This window comes from Haliaeetus albicilla, chromosome Z (genome assembly GCF_947461875.1).
Source record: "Haliaeetus albicilla chromosome Z, bHalAlb1.1, whole genome shotgun sequence".
NCBI lineage: Eukaryota > Metazoa > Chordata > Aves > Accipitriformes > Accipitridae > Haliaeetus > Haliaeetus albicilla.
Window position 1 is genome coordinate 30,103,898 of NC_091516.1, and position 15,655 is coordinate 30,119,552.

A 15,655-nucleotide genomic window follows, 5' to 3' on the forward strand; every position below is an offset into this window, starting at 1 on the left:
AGTGTAAACAGTTACACGCATATTTTTAAAGAAATTATACACACATATATGTAATGTATGTACATATCTATACTTCTGTGCACGTAAAACTTTTGAGAACACTTGTGTTTCGAAGACTTAACTGCTGAGCCTACACATTCTCTTTATTCTGGACTTCTTCCTGGCCGTCACGTTGCTCTTGCAGCAACACTGCACATCTAGACTTTGATGTTTTTTATGACATACTTATCCACTAATTAACTTCATTAATTTTGCAATTAGTGAAGTTAATTAGTGGGTAAAAATGCTATATAAAACTTCAAAGTTTGCATTTTAATCATAGTTTGTATTAAAAATAATTATCACACACTTGAGTACTAAACTCAATCCAGTTAGCTCAGACAGGGTCATGTGATATTAAAACCAGCTTTGTTCTGTATCTTTCCTAGCTAGTTAGTAGAATTTTTCACTAACAATTACTGAGACTTTGTCTGGTGTCTGAAAATGCAGCTACAGGGAAAGGCAGTGACTGGGCCAAAAAAAAAAAAAAAAAAAAAAATTTTTCATGGTATGGCTGAGTGGAATTTGGGGTTCAGTTTGGGTAAGTAGAGAAACAAGTCAGAAAAGGGGGAGGTGAAAATATTTTAAAAGTTCACCGTGACTGGTGATATATGTGGGAACAATACTTGGCTACCAGTCTCTCCTCCTTTGGTGAGCCATTTTGGAAGAGGTGTGCTCCAGGCTGTACTGCCTGACTGTGTCAGCCTGATCATGATCCACTGCATAGACCTAAAGGGAAAGACATGGTAGGGAAAACCCGCTTGCTTAAGTAAGGACAGCAAAGGGGGGATGTTGGAAAATTAAAGCAAAGAGCACAATATCTGTGATGCTGGAGTGGATACTGGGATGTAGTAGTAGCAATAGTAGTAATGTAGTAGTAATAGCAATAATAATGATAACAACAAAAAGGCGTGGTAGCAGCATAGGTGTGGGAGCACAACCACAATGCAAACACTCCATATGATCTCTGTAGAGCAGCCCACAGTGTTTCACACCATTTCCCTCAGTTTAATAAAAGTAATGTACCTGTGCCTGTGAGTGTATGTAAATAAATGCATTTTTTTTAGACAGGTAGGTGTTGCCTTATGGTTAGAGCCATGCAGAAGGTTTGCTGTTTCAGAGTTCTTGGCTACAGTTTTTCTCCCTGGGTGCATGGTCTCGGTGGGCTGTGCTGGACTGCCCCTTCCTTTTGCCCCCAGTGTTTCTTACACCCTCTCCTGTCAAGCTCGCTGGTGGGACCTCTCCCACCTTGTACCACTCATTACTCACCAGAGCAGTTTCTGTTTCATCCCTTGCATGTCAGAAGTTGCAGCACTCATTTCCTTTTTTTATTGCATTTCTGATTTAAGCATACGATTTTATCTTAGAGAGCCCAGTGCTCCAAGCCCAAGCCTGGCAGTGCCTGAGTCCAAGCTCTGGCACTGGTACATCCATCTACAACATTGGCACCAGCCAACCAAGCAGCATTACTGCCTGGTCGTTTCCCTGCGATGCATATTGTATCCATTTTTATAGTTTCTTTTATACTTTCAACAGACTTTATAACAGCAATAATGTCATTCAGATAATTACACCATAATTGACCTTAGCGTTGAGCATCCTTGGCTTTTACTGCAGTTTGCTTAATACTTCAGGATGGTCAATTATCTCGTAATTCCCACTTTGTTGGGAATTATTGTCTTAATTATTACACTCCAAATACATCATTTTGGCACAGTAGTAAGGGTACGCTGGGGAATGGTCATATTCATGAATGCTTTAAAGAGTTACCAGCTTTATCATGTGGGAGGGCTTTTCATCCTGTCATCTCTAGTCATTACTTTTAACACTGATTTCATTTAATTATCACTTAGTCTGCTCAGGCCAGGTCTTCATCTGCAGGAGCTAGCATATGGGGAGTTGGGGCTTGCAGGATTTGAGAGCAGTTGGATCGCTGTGCAATCTGACCATATTGATTTCTTTTCTGCCATGTTGGGGTGTAAGTCATCTATGTTAATGCAGGTAACTTCCAGTGGAAGCTGGTAGTAAAACGGTGATTTTTTTTTTTCTTTTCCTAGCATCTTGAAGTATTAATTATCCCAAATAGACAGCGAGCAAGCTGATGTTTGCTCTGTTACTGGTGAGAATTTTACAGCTGCGTAAGAGGCTTGCATGGCCCTCTTTATGTTCATTTAATTTGCGCCTGTGTGCCACTGGTACTCCACCAGGAGCAGCGCCCTGCCAATGTTGGAGAGAAAACAGTGGTCCTTGTGGCGGGAGACCTTTTCAGTTAGCACTGTGCTCACACTGCCCAAAATAGAGACTGAAGCATAGCATGCCATGCTTTACAGCCTAGTGCAGAAGATACTGTGGGTCCAGGACTGGCAACACACCGTTCTACTTAAGCAAATTACGTGAACAAGGCAACGTGCTCAGCCTTTCTGTAAATGTGTATGTTCAGTTGGGTTTTGTCAGCATTTTGTGGTGTATTTAACATGAATAAAAGTGTTCTACCTAAGCGGAATATGAAAAAAGGTACATTTTGCTAAAACAGAAACTAAATATAACCTACTTTCACCAAAGAGTATTTTTTCCTATGTCTGATCTAATTATTATATGTGAGCAAACTCAGTGCTGGTTAGTAGGAAAACGCTACTCTCCAGTAGATTAACACATTTTATTGAAGAAAACAGCACTGTGAAAAGACTTTATTTCTCTGTAAATTTTAATAGTTACTAAAATGAGGACTCCAGCCCATTAAGTTACAGCCTGCCAAGTCATAATGCTGAATCACTTAATTTCTCTAAGTAGCTATCCTATTCCAGCTTCTTAAAGGCAGCTGTTCGGAGAGCATCAATGTTTTAATCAAGGAACAGGGCAGAGTCTGACAGCTAAACAGTGTGCTTTGATGGAGGTTTTCTTGCACAGTCTGCAAATACAAGGACCTCTGTTGGAGTATGCAGACTTGCACACTCAGGAGCCAAGGTGTGGGTGAGTACAGGATCATAGTAGGAATCTGATGTCAGGGGAAACCATGAGGACATTGTTACATCCCAGTATTTCTCACTGAAGATAGATCCTTACAAGTGTGTGTAGGCTGAAAAGCTGTTGCAAACAGTAGTGGGAACTCAGTATGGGTAATAATGATATCCCTTGCACACTGGAAATAGTAGGTGTTAGGTCTATAGGAAGGTCTAGACCATAGCTCATTGGCTGTGTACGTGACTTAGCATAAGAGATAAATTTAGATCTGTCAGCACCCAGAGATCCCATGAAGTCAGAGATCTTTATGTGGCAGGTGCATTACATGTTGAAGGGAAAAGAGGCTAGTACTGCAGGGGTATGGATTGTCTGGCTCCATGCGAGGAAAGGGGTTGGACAGTCAAAAGTGAGAATGTTTAGATTTGTTCTGTAGTAATTGACTCTTGAGGCAAAATAATGTTAGCCCTAGTACTCTGGCCAATTTTCAGTTTGGGAAATGAGATTCTGCCTGCTTTCCATAGGTGAGTTATCTCTGTTTTTCTCCTAATACCAGGTGAGATACCGCAGCAAGATCTTTTCATGTTGGTATCAGGTCTGATCCGTCTTTGAAGTAATAAACTATTAAGCAGTGTGCATTGCCCCGATGCCCGATGTGGTGCTCATCCTTTATGTGCTAGTGATAATTAGCTACTTTATCATTCTAGTAGGGAGCTTTAATTTATTACTTTATTAAGCAGTGAAATCAAAGATTAAAATGGTATCTATAGCACATAGCTAACTAGATTGTGAAAAATGAAACTGTATGGTTTCAAATTTATGAAAATAAATATTTCTATTTAAATAAGTGCAGTAGTTTAATTCTTTAGACACCACTCTAATTTGTAGTTTACTGGTGATTATTTTTCTTCGTTTTAAAGCAAATTGCTTTCTGTAGGGTGAAGTTGAGAAATAATGAATTGAATTCACATTACAAGCTACTGCTTCCCAAACTGTAAATGAATATAAATGTAATAGGAGCACACTATTAAAATCTTTTGCAAAAGACTATGCTCCTATCGTTGCAGTAAACAAATACATTTTTCAAGCCATCAGTTCATTTAATGTTGCATTTCTGCTTCGCCTTTATTTTAAGGTCTTCTGTGCCTACTGCCACTGCTGTCTCCAAATGTCTTAACATGTGTTGTCCCTTCAGAGCAAAAATAACATTGTTAGTTTGTGTCATTTACTAATGATTTGCTTTAAAGGTAAATCAGTGAATGTACTTTAAGATGTATTTGCTTAGGTTGGGAAGTCCTTATCTACCTATTTTATACTGTTGGGGAGAGAGAGAGAGCGGGAGGCAGGCAGGCAAATGGGAAAGGCCTAGGCTGTGTTCAGCACTAACTTTTTTCTAAAATTTTTATTTCCACTCAGTGTACTTAGAAGGTAATTAACAATTACCAATAAAAAAGATGGAAGGTTTTTGCAAATTCTACCACTCATTAATCTGAGCTGCTGTTGACAAGAATTGGAAATTTTAGAGAAGTGGCGAGGATGACCTGAGTGTCCCAGCAGGGAGAAATGTTCTCTCATGTGACTTGGGCAACAACCACAGCTTAACTTCTGTGGTTAAGTCTTCCTAATCGTTATCAGAAGTTTGTGGTGTAGTAAGTTAAGGAAAAGAAGAAATTTGGTAATAGTGATGGAACAGAAGTTGCACAATGTAAATGCTAATTTCTTGGTACACATTCCTCATAGTAGCTATAAAATAAACCTAGGGAGGTGCGCACTGAAACCCCCATGACCAAACTGCTGTGTTGTACAGTTTTATGCGGAACAGCAGCTGTCCATAGTGTGTGGAGAAAGAGCCCCAAAACCCGTGTTTCTGGATGAATGGGAGGATCTAAAATCTGGAAGTAAGGACTTCTTTGGTTGTTGTTCCTTCCACCCCCTTACATAAGGAGGACAGAGAGATGGAAACAGTCAGCAGGGTTTCAACTGAGAATTACTTTCATCTTCATTCCTGTCAGCTCCAATTCTGCAAAATGCATGAACACATCCTTACTTATGTACGTTCAACCATTGACTTCAGTGTGAGATAAAGTTTAGCACATGCTTAAATGGTTTCTTGAACTAGGGCCAAAAGCTGGTGCTGCTGCTAAAATCAATCCCGGAGGGAACTTTGCATCTTTCATTACTTCCCTTTTTGTATACTAACATGCAGGCTCCACCAAGCTTTGGAAATATGGTAGGAGTTGATAAATGTCGCCTGCCTTGTTTAAAGGAGTAGAGCAGAATTGCTGGATGACAGTGCATAAAGTACATAATATCTTCCTTTCTCTCCTGTTCTGTACGCATGCTCTTTAATGATCATTGCTAAGCGAGGGCTGCAGAATGGCAAGAGACTTAGTAAGCCACTGCATTGTGTTACTGTCTACTGCAGGCACAGCCTGTAGTTGCAAAAGGCACCAAAATAAAATGACTAAATAAGTTTAGGTGTTTTCCCCTGTTCTGTCCTGCTTTGAGACTGGTCAGGAGCTTGCTTCTTTCTTTGCTAGAAATCTCCATTCAAACATTTGCTGAAGTGTGACTTACCTTGAGCCACTTTGTTCTTCTTGATTTACACAGGCAAACACACACAGATACACACCCACCCCCCTTTTCAGGGAGTATTGATTTAACCCTGCATATTTGTAGAGGAAACAAGCCAAAACCAGGCCAATGCACAGTAATCATAAAATGGTCCAAAGTAGCTCTACATTCATCCGGTTGACACTGCAGATGGCAACTATGATCTGTCGGCTGATTGCCTTTATCTGTCTCTTTCAGTGCATTGTGCACTTTTAATACCAGACACTTGCTGGGTAGCTATCACTGATTAAAACCAAAGTGCTATCTGTGAGAACAACTCCAAATCATATTATTGGCTTAAGTTGTATTGAGGGATGGTGACAAATGAACCACTGTTTTGAATAAGCATCTGATGATGTTTTCTTCATCTCTCTTCTGACTGCAGAGCTCTTCTGTATCTCCCTCAGCCAGTTTCAGAACAGCAGAAAAGCACAGAAATTCAACAGATTATTCTTCAGATAGTAAAAAACAGAAAACAGAAGAGAAGGAAATAGCAGCTCGTTATGTGAGTAAATTGTCTACATTGTGTGTTATTGAACGTAAGTGTTCCTCTGTAATTTCACCTGATTCCTGCCGCTTAACATACTAAAATTGAGGGTCAAATTTTTAACAGGTTCTTACTGCCTGCCTCTAACATCTGTGCTGGGTGGAAGGTTTTGGTGTGTAGGATTGATAGGGTTTTTAACAATATAAATACAGAGCACCTGGAAGGCATGTGACAAGAGGAATGAGCATTAGGCTGGGACTTGGTAGATCTGGACTCTAGCTTGGCTCTGCTTCTCAGTGCAGTGCAACCTCGGATGAGGATTTTCATCCTGTGTCCTTGTTCATCAATGTGACAACTGGGAAGAATGCTGTAGCTGTGGCAACCTGTTAAGCAGAAGCCCCTATAGGTGACCTAAGTGTTATAATTGTATTACCACAAGTTTGGTAAAAGTAAATGCTACGTTGCATAGTTCTGAGCAGCCTTGCATTTCATTGGTTTATTTTTTCTTAGTACTTAAGAGATGTTGCGATATTAAATAAATGGTTTTAACACATTGTGACTTGTCATTGCAGGACAGTGATGGTGAAAAGAGCGATGACAACTTGGTAGTTGATGTTTCCAATGAGGTATACACAGCGGTGGTTTTTCTACCTTACATTGTTGTTGGTGGGGGTGTCTTCAGTGGTTTCTGTGCATATTGGGTATAGAATAAGATTACAGCCTTTGCCTTCATAAAGGAGCTTGAAATGCCTGAGGGAATCCAGTCAGGTCGTCTTTCTTTAGAATGCAAATCAGATCTGTAACACTTATTTCTACAAAGGACCTTTTTGTTTCTTATATGAACCAAAAGTCTGCTAGAGGTATTTGAAGCCTGGCCAGCACAGCAGATAAAGATGCAGCTTGTAACGGTATCTGTGTTTTCTTTCAGTCTGGCCATGACTTCTTATGTGAACTTAATAGGCCTGCCAAGTGCCTCAAACCTTTTCAATCTATCACCTGACAAATGAGATTTACTTGCCTATTTCAATAGCCAAAGATTTTTAATATTATTTTTTGTGGCTAATGGCATGAAATTTTAAGACTTTCTTAAAAAAAAAAGAAAAAAGTTGTCTTTCATTATCCATCTCAATTTTACAATATTTTCAGCTAAATCAATTAAGAACTAAAGGAAGATGTCACTTTCTATGACAGATCTTCATTCCAAAGTGAGAATTGCTCAAGACAAACACTAGTGGCTAGTATGAAGTTTTTATACTAACCCATGTTGCTGATGTTTAGGATCCTTCCTCTCCCCGGGGGAGCCCAGCACACTCTCCACGGGAGAATGGCTTGGACAAGACTCGGCTGCTGAAGAAAGATGCACCGATTAGTCCAGCATCTATTGCATCCTCCAGCAGTACTCCTTCCTCCAAATCCAAAGAACTTAGCCTTGTAAGTGCTTCAAAATGCTCCTGACCCATGATCGTATGCTGAAACACATGCTTATTGGATTTCTGCCTGGACACAATTTGGATTTCCACAGCTATCAGTAAAGCACTATGAAGCATCAATTTAAAATTTGTTTAATTTATCTCTTCAAGGGAATTTAATAAAATAGTAAGGAGAAAGTCCACAGCTTTTTTTGGGGGATAGGAAGAGGTTATTTTCACTGGTGGTGTGGGTAGATGATAGATGTGCTATGCTGAGAGATGTTTTTCTCCTCCCCAATATGAAAAACTGCCATTCTGAGAATAAATAAAAGTACACAGGGGTTGCTTGAGCTGTTTTCCTGTGCTGTGGTTTATAGCAAATTCAGTTCCCTGCTTGGATATGATTTGGTTGTTAGCTTTGTTTGAATTACCAGGCCATATACAACAACAATAATTTTTATTTTCTATCTAAAAAGTAATCTGTCATTTACAAGAGCCTTCCTTGACTTGCATCACAAATCACAATGCAAAAAAAGAGCTGCCTGCAAGTTGGGGGTGTTCTTTCCTTTCCTGTTTGTGACCACAGTTAATCACCTTCCTGAGCTGCACAGTAACTCCCTTCTCAGTTCTTCACAGGTCAGGGTACACAATTATTTAAAGAAGTAAAATAAATAAAAAGAAAGCTTAAAGTGAATGTAGTGCTCAGAAAAGGTGATGGAATGACAGGTTCAGGCCTGGGAGTCAGGGGTTTGTCTTATGAACAAGCTTGTCACAAGAGTGGCACTGCACAGTTCGTGACTTTATATCCATCACTGTCTCTGTCCTGTGTTCCCAGCACCATGTCTGGGCATGAGTTGTTGGTCAGTTGTGGTTTTTTTCCTGGTCTTCTTGTCCACCCAGCAGTGGCCTCTCACAGAAACTCATAATCTTAATGGGAGCAGGTCCACCATGAGCGGAGTGAGACCACCGACAGATTTCATATATGCTGCCAATGTAATTGTTAGAAGGCAATGATGTTCAGTCATTGACCTCATTCTGCATCATATGGATGCCCCTGACGAGGAAAGCCGTGAAGGCTGTAGTTAATTCCCAAAGCCATTCCATCTTTTTCAGTATCTCTGCAGCTTCTCTTCATTGCCAGGGACTGTTGAAACCCAAACCCAAAAGCTAAATATCATTAGTCACACACACTCTGGTTGTCATTGGCTCTCTTTCCAACCACTAGCTAAAAAAATAAAACAACTAACAAACTGTCTTCCTTTTTCCTTTTTGGTGATTAGAATGAGAAATCTACCACTCCTGTGTCCAAATCAAATACCCCAACTCCACGGACTGATGCCCCAACTCCAGGCAGCAACTCCACTCCCGGACTGAGGCCAGTGCCTGGCAAACCCCCAGGTGTGGACCCGCTAGGTTAGTGTCCGTATATTTCAATGATGTGAAATGGTGGCCGTTTGTCCTTAGCCAGGCTCCCATCTACAGTGATGAGGCAGTATATTACAGCTGCTTAAACTGGATGCTGAGCTGGTTCTTCAGCACTTTAATACAGCGTGTGTATATATATATATATATATATATATATATTACTGTTTGCCAAACTGATATTTCATCTGATGGGTCTGGGCTGGCTGTGTGACTTCTCTCTTTTTGCCCTCAATAGCTTCAGGTTTAAGGACACCTATGGCGGTGCCATGTCCTTATCCTACTCCGTTTGGGATCGTGCCACATGCTGGTATGAACGGAGAGCTGACCAGCCCTGGGGCTGCCTATGCCGGTCTACACAATATTTCCCCTCAAATGAGTGCAGCAGCTGCAGCAGCAGCAGCAGCGGCAGCTTATGGGAGATCTCCGGTGGTAAGTGTTTGCTGCTAGTGCATTTGGTGTTGAGAGCAGTTTATATTAAGACCTGCAGGGTTAAATCTAGTTCAGTCTCTTTGTAAGTTGGGGAGTATGCTATGGAGAACATGAATTAAACAGTCTTCCTTTGCCTAACTCCATCTTTAATACACCTTTTTGTTTTGCTTGGGGAAAACTATAGGTTGGTTTTGATCCACATCATCACATGCGAGTCCCAGGCATCCCTCCCAATCTCACAGGCATCCCAGGAGGGAAACCGTAAGTATCAAACGTTCAACTTCAAAAGTCAATCATATGTTGAAGTTGTGTTCCCTTGCCGATTGGAATTCCCCTTAGCTACTGAAAACTATTGTGTGAATAGAAATAAGTATAGCTCTTTGGCAAGGGCAGAAGAAACACTGTTTAATCTTAAAGTTGCATTTGCAAATTTGTTATGAAGACTAATAGCAGCTGACAAGGACTGGGCGATATAGAGCAAAGGAGACAGAAATAAATGGAAAAATGAGCTGAACTTTGAGGTGTTACGTGCTGAATCTGACTGGTTGGTCTTATATGGAAACGCAAACTGGAACAGGATCTTGGCTTTCCATCTCTACTGTACTCTGCTCACTTCAAAAAAATGATTTCTTTGTTCACAAAACCCTTGCAATTACTTGGAAACTTATCAGCTGTTATAAACAGGACTGTGCAGAGAAAGGAACACTGACATGTTTTGTTTGATTGAAAATACTGGAAAGAATTATTGTATCATAATGTTCAAATTCATCCTTGATGGAACTGACCGTAAAAGGTGACCTGCCGTACCAGGCTTCACTTGTTGTGAGCCTCAGAAAAAGAATTACATAGATATGAAGAACTCTCTGCTCACATCCCTCTTGAATTAGAGAGGGGAAAAATAAAACAGCGATGCAAACCATATTGATCCAGATTTTATGTAAGGGTCCTCCAGTTCCATTTCTTGTGTGACACTTGTGGGAAACTGCGACCAGCTAATAGTGGAGAGTTTGAAGGGCAAGGGATGTTTGTGCCATTCTGTCTCTCACTCTTGTACATATGAATGTGTTTGTGGCGGAGTGGCTGGGGGATATTCACACACTTGTATGCATGTGAGTAAATGCATACTCCTACCTGCCAGTGAGCTTATGTACATGCAGGTTTAATAACATAGCATGGTGACAAGTGATCAGTCCTAGTGCCTGTAACTCCTCTTGTGCGTATGTGTCACACAAATTGTAAACCATGTCCAGCTCTCTCAGACATCACACACCAGTTACCACCTCAAGCTGACTTTTCTGCTAGTTGCACCGCCCTGTTAGGTGGCTGCGTAAGGCAAGTATGGAAATGAGTGTGCAGCAGCTTCCGGACCAGCAGCTTGCATTAAAAATTCTGTGGGGCACAGATCTTCATCCTACATATGCGGCAAGCACTTAGAAATGCCTTGAGGTAATGTTCAGATGTTCAGTGGGTTCAAGTTCATCCTTGGTGGAGTCGGTCACCTAGAAGGAAGGGTGACTGGCTATACCAGGCTTTGCTTGCGGTAGTCCGAGGAACAGCAATACCAGGGGTGTGGAGACCTTCCTGCTCACAGGCTCACATCTCACTCGTGTTAGAGATGGGGGGAGTAAAAAGTGAGGCAAACTGAAATCAAACTGGTTCAATTGTGGTGCATCTCCAAGGTTTTTGAATGTTGTTGTTACAGTGATGACTGTTTTAAACATGTAAATGCAGCTGTCATTTGTCAGCCGCAGGGCCTGAAAGCTTTGAAATCTGTGGTTGTTTGAGCATAATTGCATTGATTTTTCTTCATCTTAAGTGCGGTACTTTTCACAGCTATCATTCAGGATTGTTGCTTTCTCATTTACTCTTCATTTTCCCTTAGAGCAAAAGTTGTGTAAATTCTCCACGCTGTTGAGTGTCTGTTGAAAGGGAACAGGCAGTGTGTAGCACATTAGGGATCTGGCCCCTAATAAGTCTCTTTTCACTTTGGAGATACATCAAAACGCTGAGGATTGTACGGTATATAAATAGAAAAGGTAGCTAATGTGAAAAGAAGAAAAAAGTGCTCACCAGGTGTTTACTGTGTCAGATGTTTGTAAGATATTTAGAGTACTTCAAATAATCAACATGTGGTGTTAGTTCTCAGAGTGAAAAAAAAAAAAACAAAACCACTCAGCCACCACAAAACCAAACCAAGCAACAAAGCAACAGTTTAATCACACGTGCTGGTATGGAGTAATGAATAGAGTGAGAATAATGTAGTCACAGATCACTCCAGATCTGTATACTTACAAGCATGCTAAAAATCACTTTGGCTGATAAAAGTATCATCAGTGCTCAACATGGCTCTGCAGAGAGTAACTGCATACAGAAATCAGAAAAGATGATAATGAAGTTCCACTTCTTTTGTTAGAGATTTCAGGTGACCATCAGTTGCTTTTTTCAGTACCTTACTGCAGCAAACAGAAATTAGGCAGATAAGAGGAAGATATATCAGTTTTCTGCAGTGATAATTGAACCCTAATTCTACTCATATAGGCAGTTTGCTGCTTCTGACAACCACAGAAATCTGTCCTACCCTTTCCTGAATGTGTTTAATGTCAAAAAATGGAGAATGATGATACGATCTGTCACTCAGACCTGCCAGAACAAGGAACAGAGCACAGGATGAGAAGAGTGTGTAAAGCTCTGGGAATAGGGCAGAAAGGTGAAAATGCAGTTGCATTTTGTCCCACTGAAAATTATTGTTCTAGTGTTAATGCACTATGAATCTTAAGTAACAAATTCAGTAGTTGAATTCTGAAGACTGCCTTCTTGAATGACTTTGAAGCAACAATTAAGGAAGTGATCTTCCTAAGTATTCTCATCAAATGATTTTTTTTGTAAGCTATTCTCATCCCACCATTGTGACAATGGATTTTTCATCAGTACTATGAGAATTTTTTAGGTCTAAGGAAGTAAAGCCTTCCTTTAAGCATACCTTGCTATGTGTAGGTGAACCCTCTTGTAAAGTTTGTGCTCTTGTAATAGATGTGATGTGTCAGGTGGCTTCTCAGAACAAGACAATTTCACAACCTAACTGTTCTCCCTAGAAAATATTTTGAGATAAAGTTGTTGATAGGTTATTCACAGGTGGCATAACTGGCAGTCACACAACACATTCTTTCTCAGTGAGAGCCCTGATTCTGGCAAGAGAAACTGGGATTTGTAGTTGTTGTGTCAGGTCCACGCACAACCCCCTCGCCCCCTCCAAAAAAAAAAAAGCGAGCCCAAAAGAAGGAAAAAAAATCCAGTGCATTTTTGCTGGCCTGTCATGTCAGATGTCAGCAACCGTGCCTTGAAGACTTAACTTCTTGACGGTGGAGGTTTCACTGCACCGTAAGGTACAGTGCTGGGCGGTTTCGCTCAAGGGGCATGGGACCTGTGGTGCGTTCAGGGCAGCTTGGCAGTAGTCCAGCTGAATTTTGCACATTAGAGTCAGTAAGGGAGCAACCAAATGTCCCCTGGCCACTCAGCTACCTGCCATGCTCTGCAGCAGCCAGCCAACTATTTCTGTCTTCCAGGGGGCCCTGACCTGACCTTTCTTCCCTTCTCTGCATGTGGTGGTCTCCCCGTGCCCCAGGTTTAAGAGTAGCATCCTGTATCCTCGCTCATGTCAGAAATCATCATTGCGTGTGTTGTAGAAGCTCCTTTGATTGGTAGATGGTGCTTGACTTTCCACATTAAAAGAAGAGTACCTAAGTTTATGCTTTAAGGGCCATGCTATAGATAAATAAATAATTTCTTCTTCACATAGTTAAAAAGATTGCAAAAGTAGCTGAGTGCACAGTCTGAATGCCTGCAATGGAAACACACCTTTAATTATGTTTTCTTAAATAGGCTTCAAGAAAAACTTCTTAAATCTCCCCCTATCTTTCTTTTTTCCCCTCAGAGCATACTCATTTCATGTAAGTGCAGATGGTCAGATGCAGCCAGTTCCTTTCCCTCCTGATGCCCTCATCGGTCCAGGAATTCCTCGCCATGCCCGTCAGATCAACACTCTGAACCACGGGGAAGTGGTGTGTGCAGTTACCATCAGCAACCCCACGAGACATGTGTACACGGGTGGGAAGGGGTGCGTCAAAGTCTGGGACATCAGCCACCCTGGCAACAAGAGCCCTGTCTCTCAGCTGGACTGCCTGGTAGGTGATCAGCAGCATATGACAGTGGAAGAAGATAGCAGGTTGTGTTAAGATTGAAATGATACCATTAAGGTACAAAAAAACAGTGGCTATTTGAGTGCTGTCATTGGTATTGAAGCTTGATATTTCATTTATAATTTTGTTTCTTTGAGAACTGAGTTTGAAGTATATTCCTTGTCGTACTTGTGGGTTTTGCCCCCAATGAATCAAAATATCTTTAATATCCTAAAATTATATTGGTAGGGGGAAAGATCAAAGACAGCACAGCAAATACTGTTTATAAACTTTGACATTTGTTGGCAGTCTTAAAGCTTGATATCCTATCATGCTAAAAATTGCTGTCTTGCAGCTGTATTCTCCGAGAGTATTTGAAGATTGTGTCACGTAATTTGTGTCTGTGTATGTGTGTGAATGCATTGCCCTGTCTTAATGTGATGATTAAAAATATCCCTGAGTGTTACTCACAAATTATTTCAATGCGTTAACAAGATGAACCATTGTTAGCAGCTTTTCTCGTGTCATTTACCAGTTCTTGGTAAGATGTTGCTTCTTGTGACAGAGGCAGTAAAATGAGAACTGTGCAGCACATGTAGACACATAATGAATTGCTACACAAGTTGCTACACAAATGAAGAAAATTGCCCAAACATTTTCCTCTGACATCTCCTAGATGTGGCAGCAAGTCTCACTGGAACAGAGGCGGGGGGAGTGTGCAGGGAATTTGGTACTCCCCCATGCCAAGAGGTTAATGTGCTGAAATAAACAGAGTATGAAAATGTAACTTTCTACACAAGCTGTTGAATACAGCTATCTTGAATTGTTTTGGGCTGGGTTCAGCTCTTTGCATTTTGATGCTAATTAAGATTAAATATCTCTCACTACTGAATTTTGTAGATCAAGTTTAAGTACTTCCCTAATGTCATGTAATTTTCTGGCATTAATACACTTTATCATTGTCATAAGTATAAATGGCTCATTAAAACCAGGAGGGAATACAATACTTTTATGGATTTCTGCTCTCATGTTAATGCTGTTTTCCTTTCCTCATGAGTAATCTCTTGATGGCTTCTGTCTCCACAGAACAGAGATAACTACATCCGTTCCTGCAGATTGCTCCCCGACGGCCGCACCCTGATTGTTGGTGGGGAAGCCAGCACGTTATCCATTTGGGACCTGGCAGCTCCAACTCCTCGCATCAAAGCAGAGCTGACATCTTCTGCTCCGGCTTGCTATGCTCTAGCTATCAGCCCTGATTCCAAGGTCTGCTTCTCTTGCTGTAGCGATGGGAACATTGCAGTGTGGGATCTGCATAACCAGACTTTAGTAAGGTAGGTCGACAGAACTGGATCATCAGGTTGTGAAGAATTAATTAGACATGGCCTTACATGCTCTCCTGCATACATACGCTGTTTTCTCCATGGTGTTTGCATAGCTGCTTCCAGTATTTCACTGCTACACAATAGCCATGGTAATACTTTGACAAAAGTCTATATCATTGTTTATAGGTTTAAGAGTTTCATAATTCCAGGCCTGTGGAGCAGCCCAAAACTATAATTTCCTTAGATCAGCTGGTGTTGACACTGATGTAGGTTCTTTGAACAGATGGTTTTCTTTGTTTCCATGCAATACACTGTGCTCACACTGCAATCTCTTTAATCAGTGCTCCGGCAAATATGCCTTGGGTAAAGACGTGTGTAAATTACTGCATTGCAAACTTAGCATCTTAGGAGTACGGGTTCCTGCTCAACACTAATGTACAGTAAGCTAGGAGCTGGTAATACAGAGCTTCTCTATGCACTGCACTGTGTGCATGTTATTTATATGTAATATATCAGTATTGCATGTAAAGGCAGGCTTTTACTCCCTGGTGTTCCCATTTAGACTGCTTTTTCTTCCAACTTTGTTGGTGACCTGCAGATTCTTCTTAAACCAAGTGAATTTTGATGATAATGCTACATTCCTTTGGGGGGAGTGAGGGTATTTTCAGTTGAACAGTGGGTATCACAGTCAGCAGCAAAGATCCCCAGAGTATCTGACTTGTAAAGTGTGCTTTTTGAAATCAAATTAGCACTTGGCTGTCTGGCCTAATTACTTCATCAATTCATCACAAAACT

General features: G+C 41.0%; 1 protein-coding gene across 3 annotated transcripts in view; it reads left to right on the plus strand.

Moving 5' to 3' along the window:
- The window catches only part of LOC104323190 (TLE family member 4, transcriptional corepressor), a 100,283-nt gene that overhangs the window by 79,782 nt on the left and 4,846 nt on the right, over nucleotides 1-15,655 (plus strand). For all 3 annotated transcript variants that reach the window (XM_069777166.1, XM_069777167.1, XM_069777168.1), the window contains 8 exons: nucleotides 5,996-6,115; nucleotides 6,670-6,723; nucleotides 7,376-7,528; nucleotides 8,787-8,919; nucleotides 9,167-9,360; nucleotides 9,545-9,621; nucleotides 13,292-13,541; nucleotides 14,622-14,869. In XM_069777166.1, coding sequence (XP_069633267.1) covers nucleotides 5,996-6,115; nucleotides 6,670-6,723; nucleotides 7,376-7,528; nucleotides 8,787-8,919; nucleotides 9,167-9,360; nucleotides 9,545-9,621; nucleotides 13,292-13,541; nucleotides 14,622-14,869 — 1,229 coding nt within the window. The remainder of the gene's footprint in view (nucleotides 1-5,995; nucleotides 6,116-6,669; nucleotides 6,724-7,375; nucleotides 7,529-8,786; nucleotides 8,920-9,166; nucleotides 9,361-9,544; nucleotides 9,622-13,291; nucleotides 13,542-14,621; nucleotides 14,870-15,655) is intronic.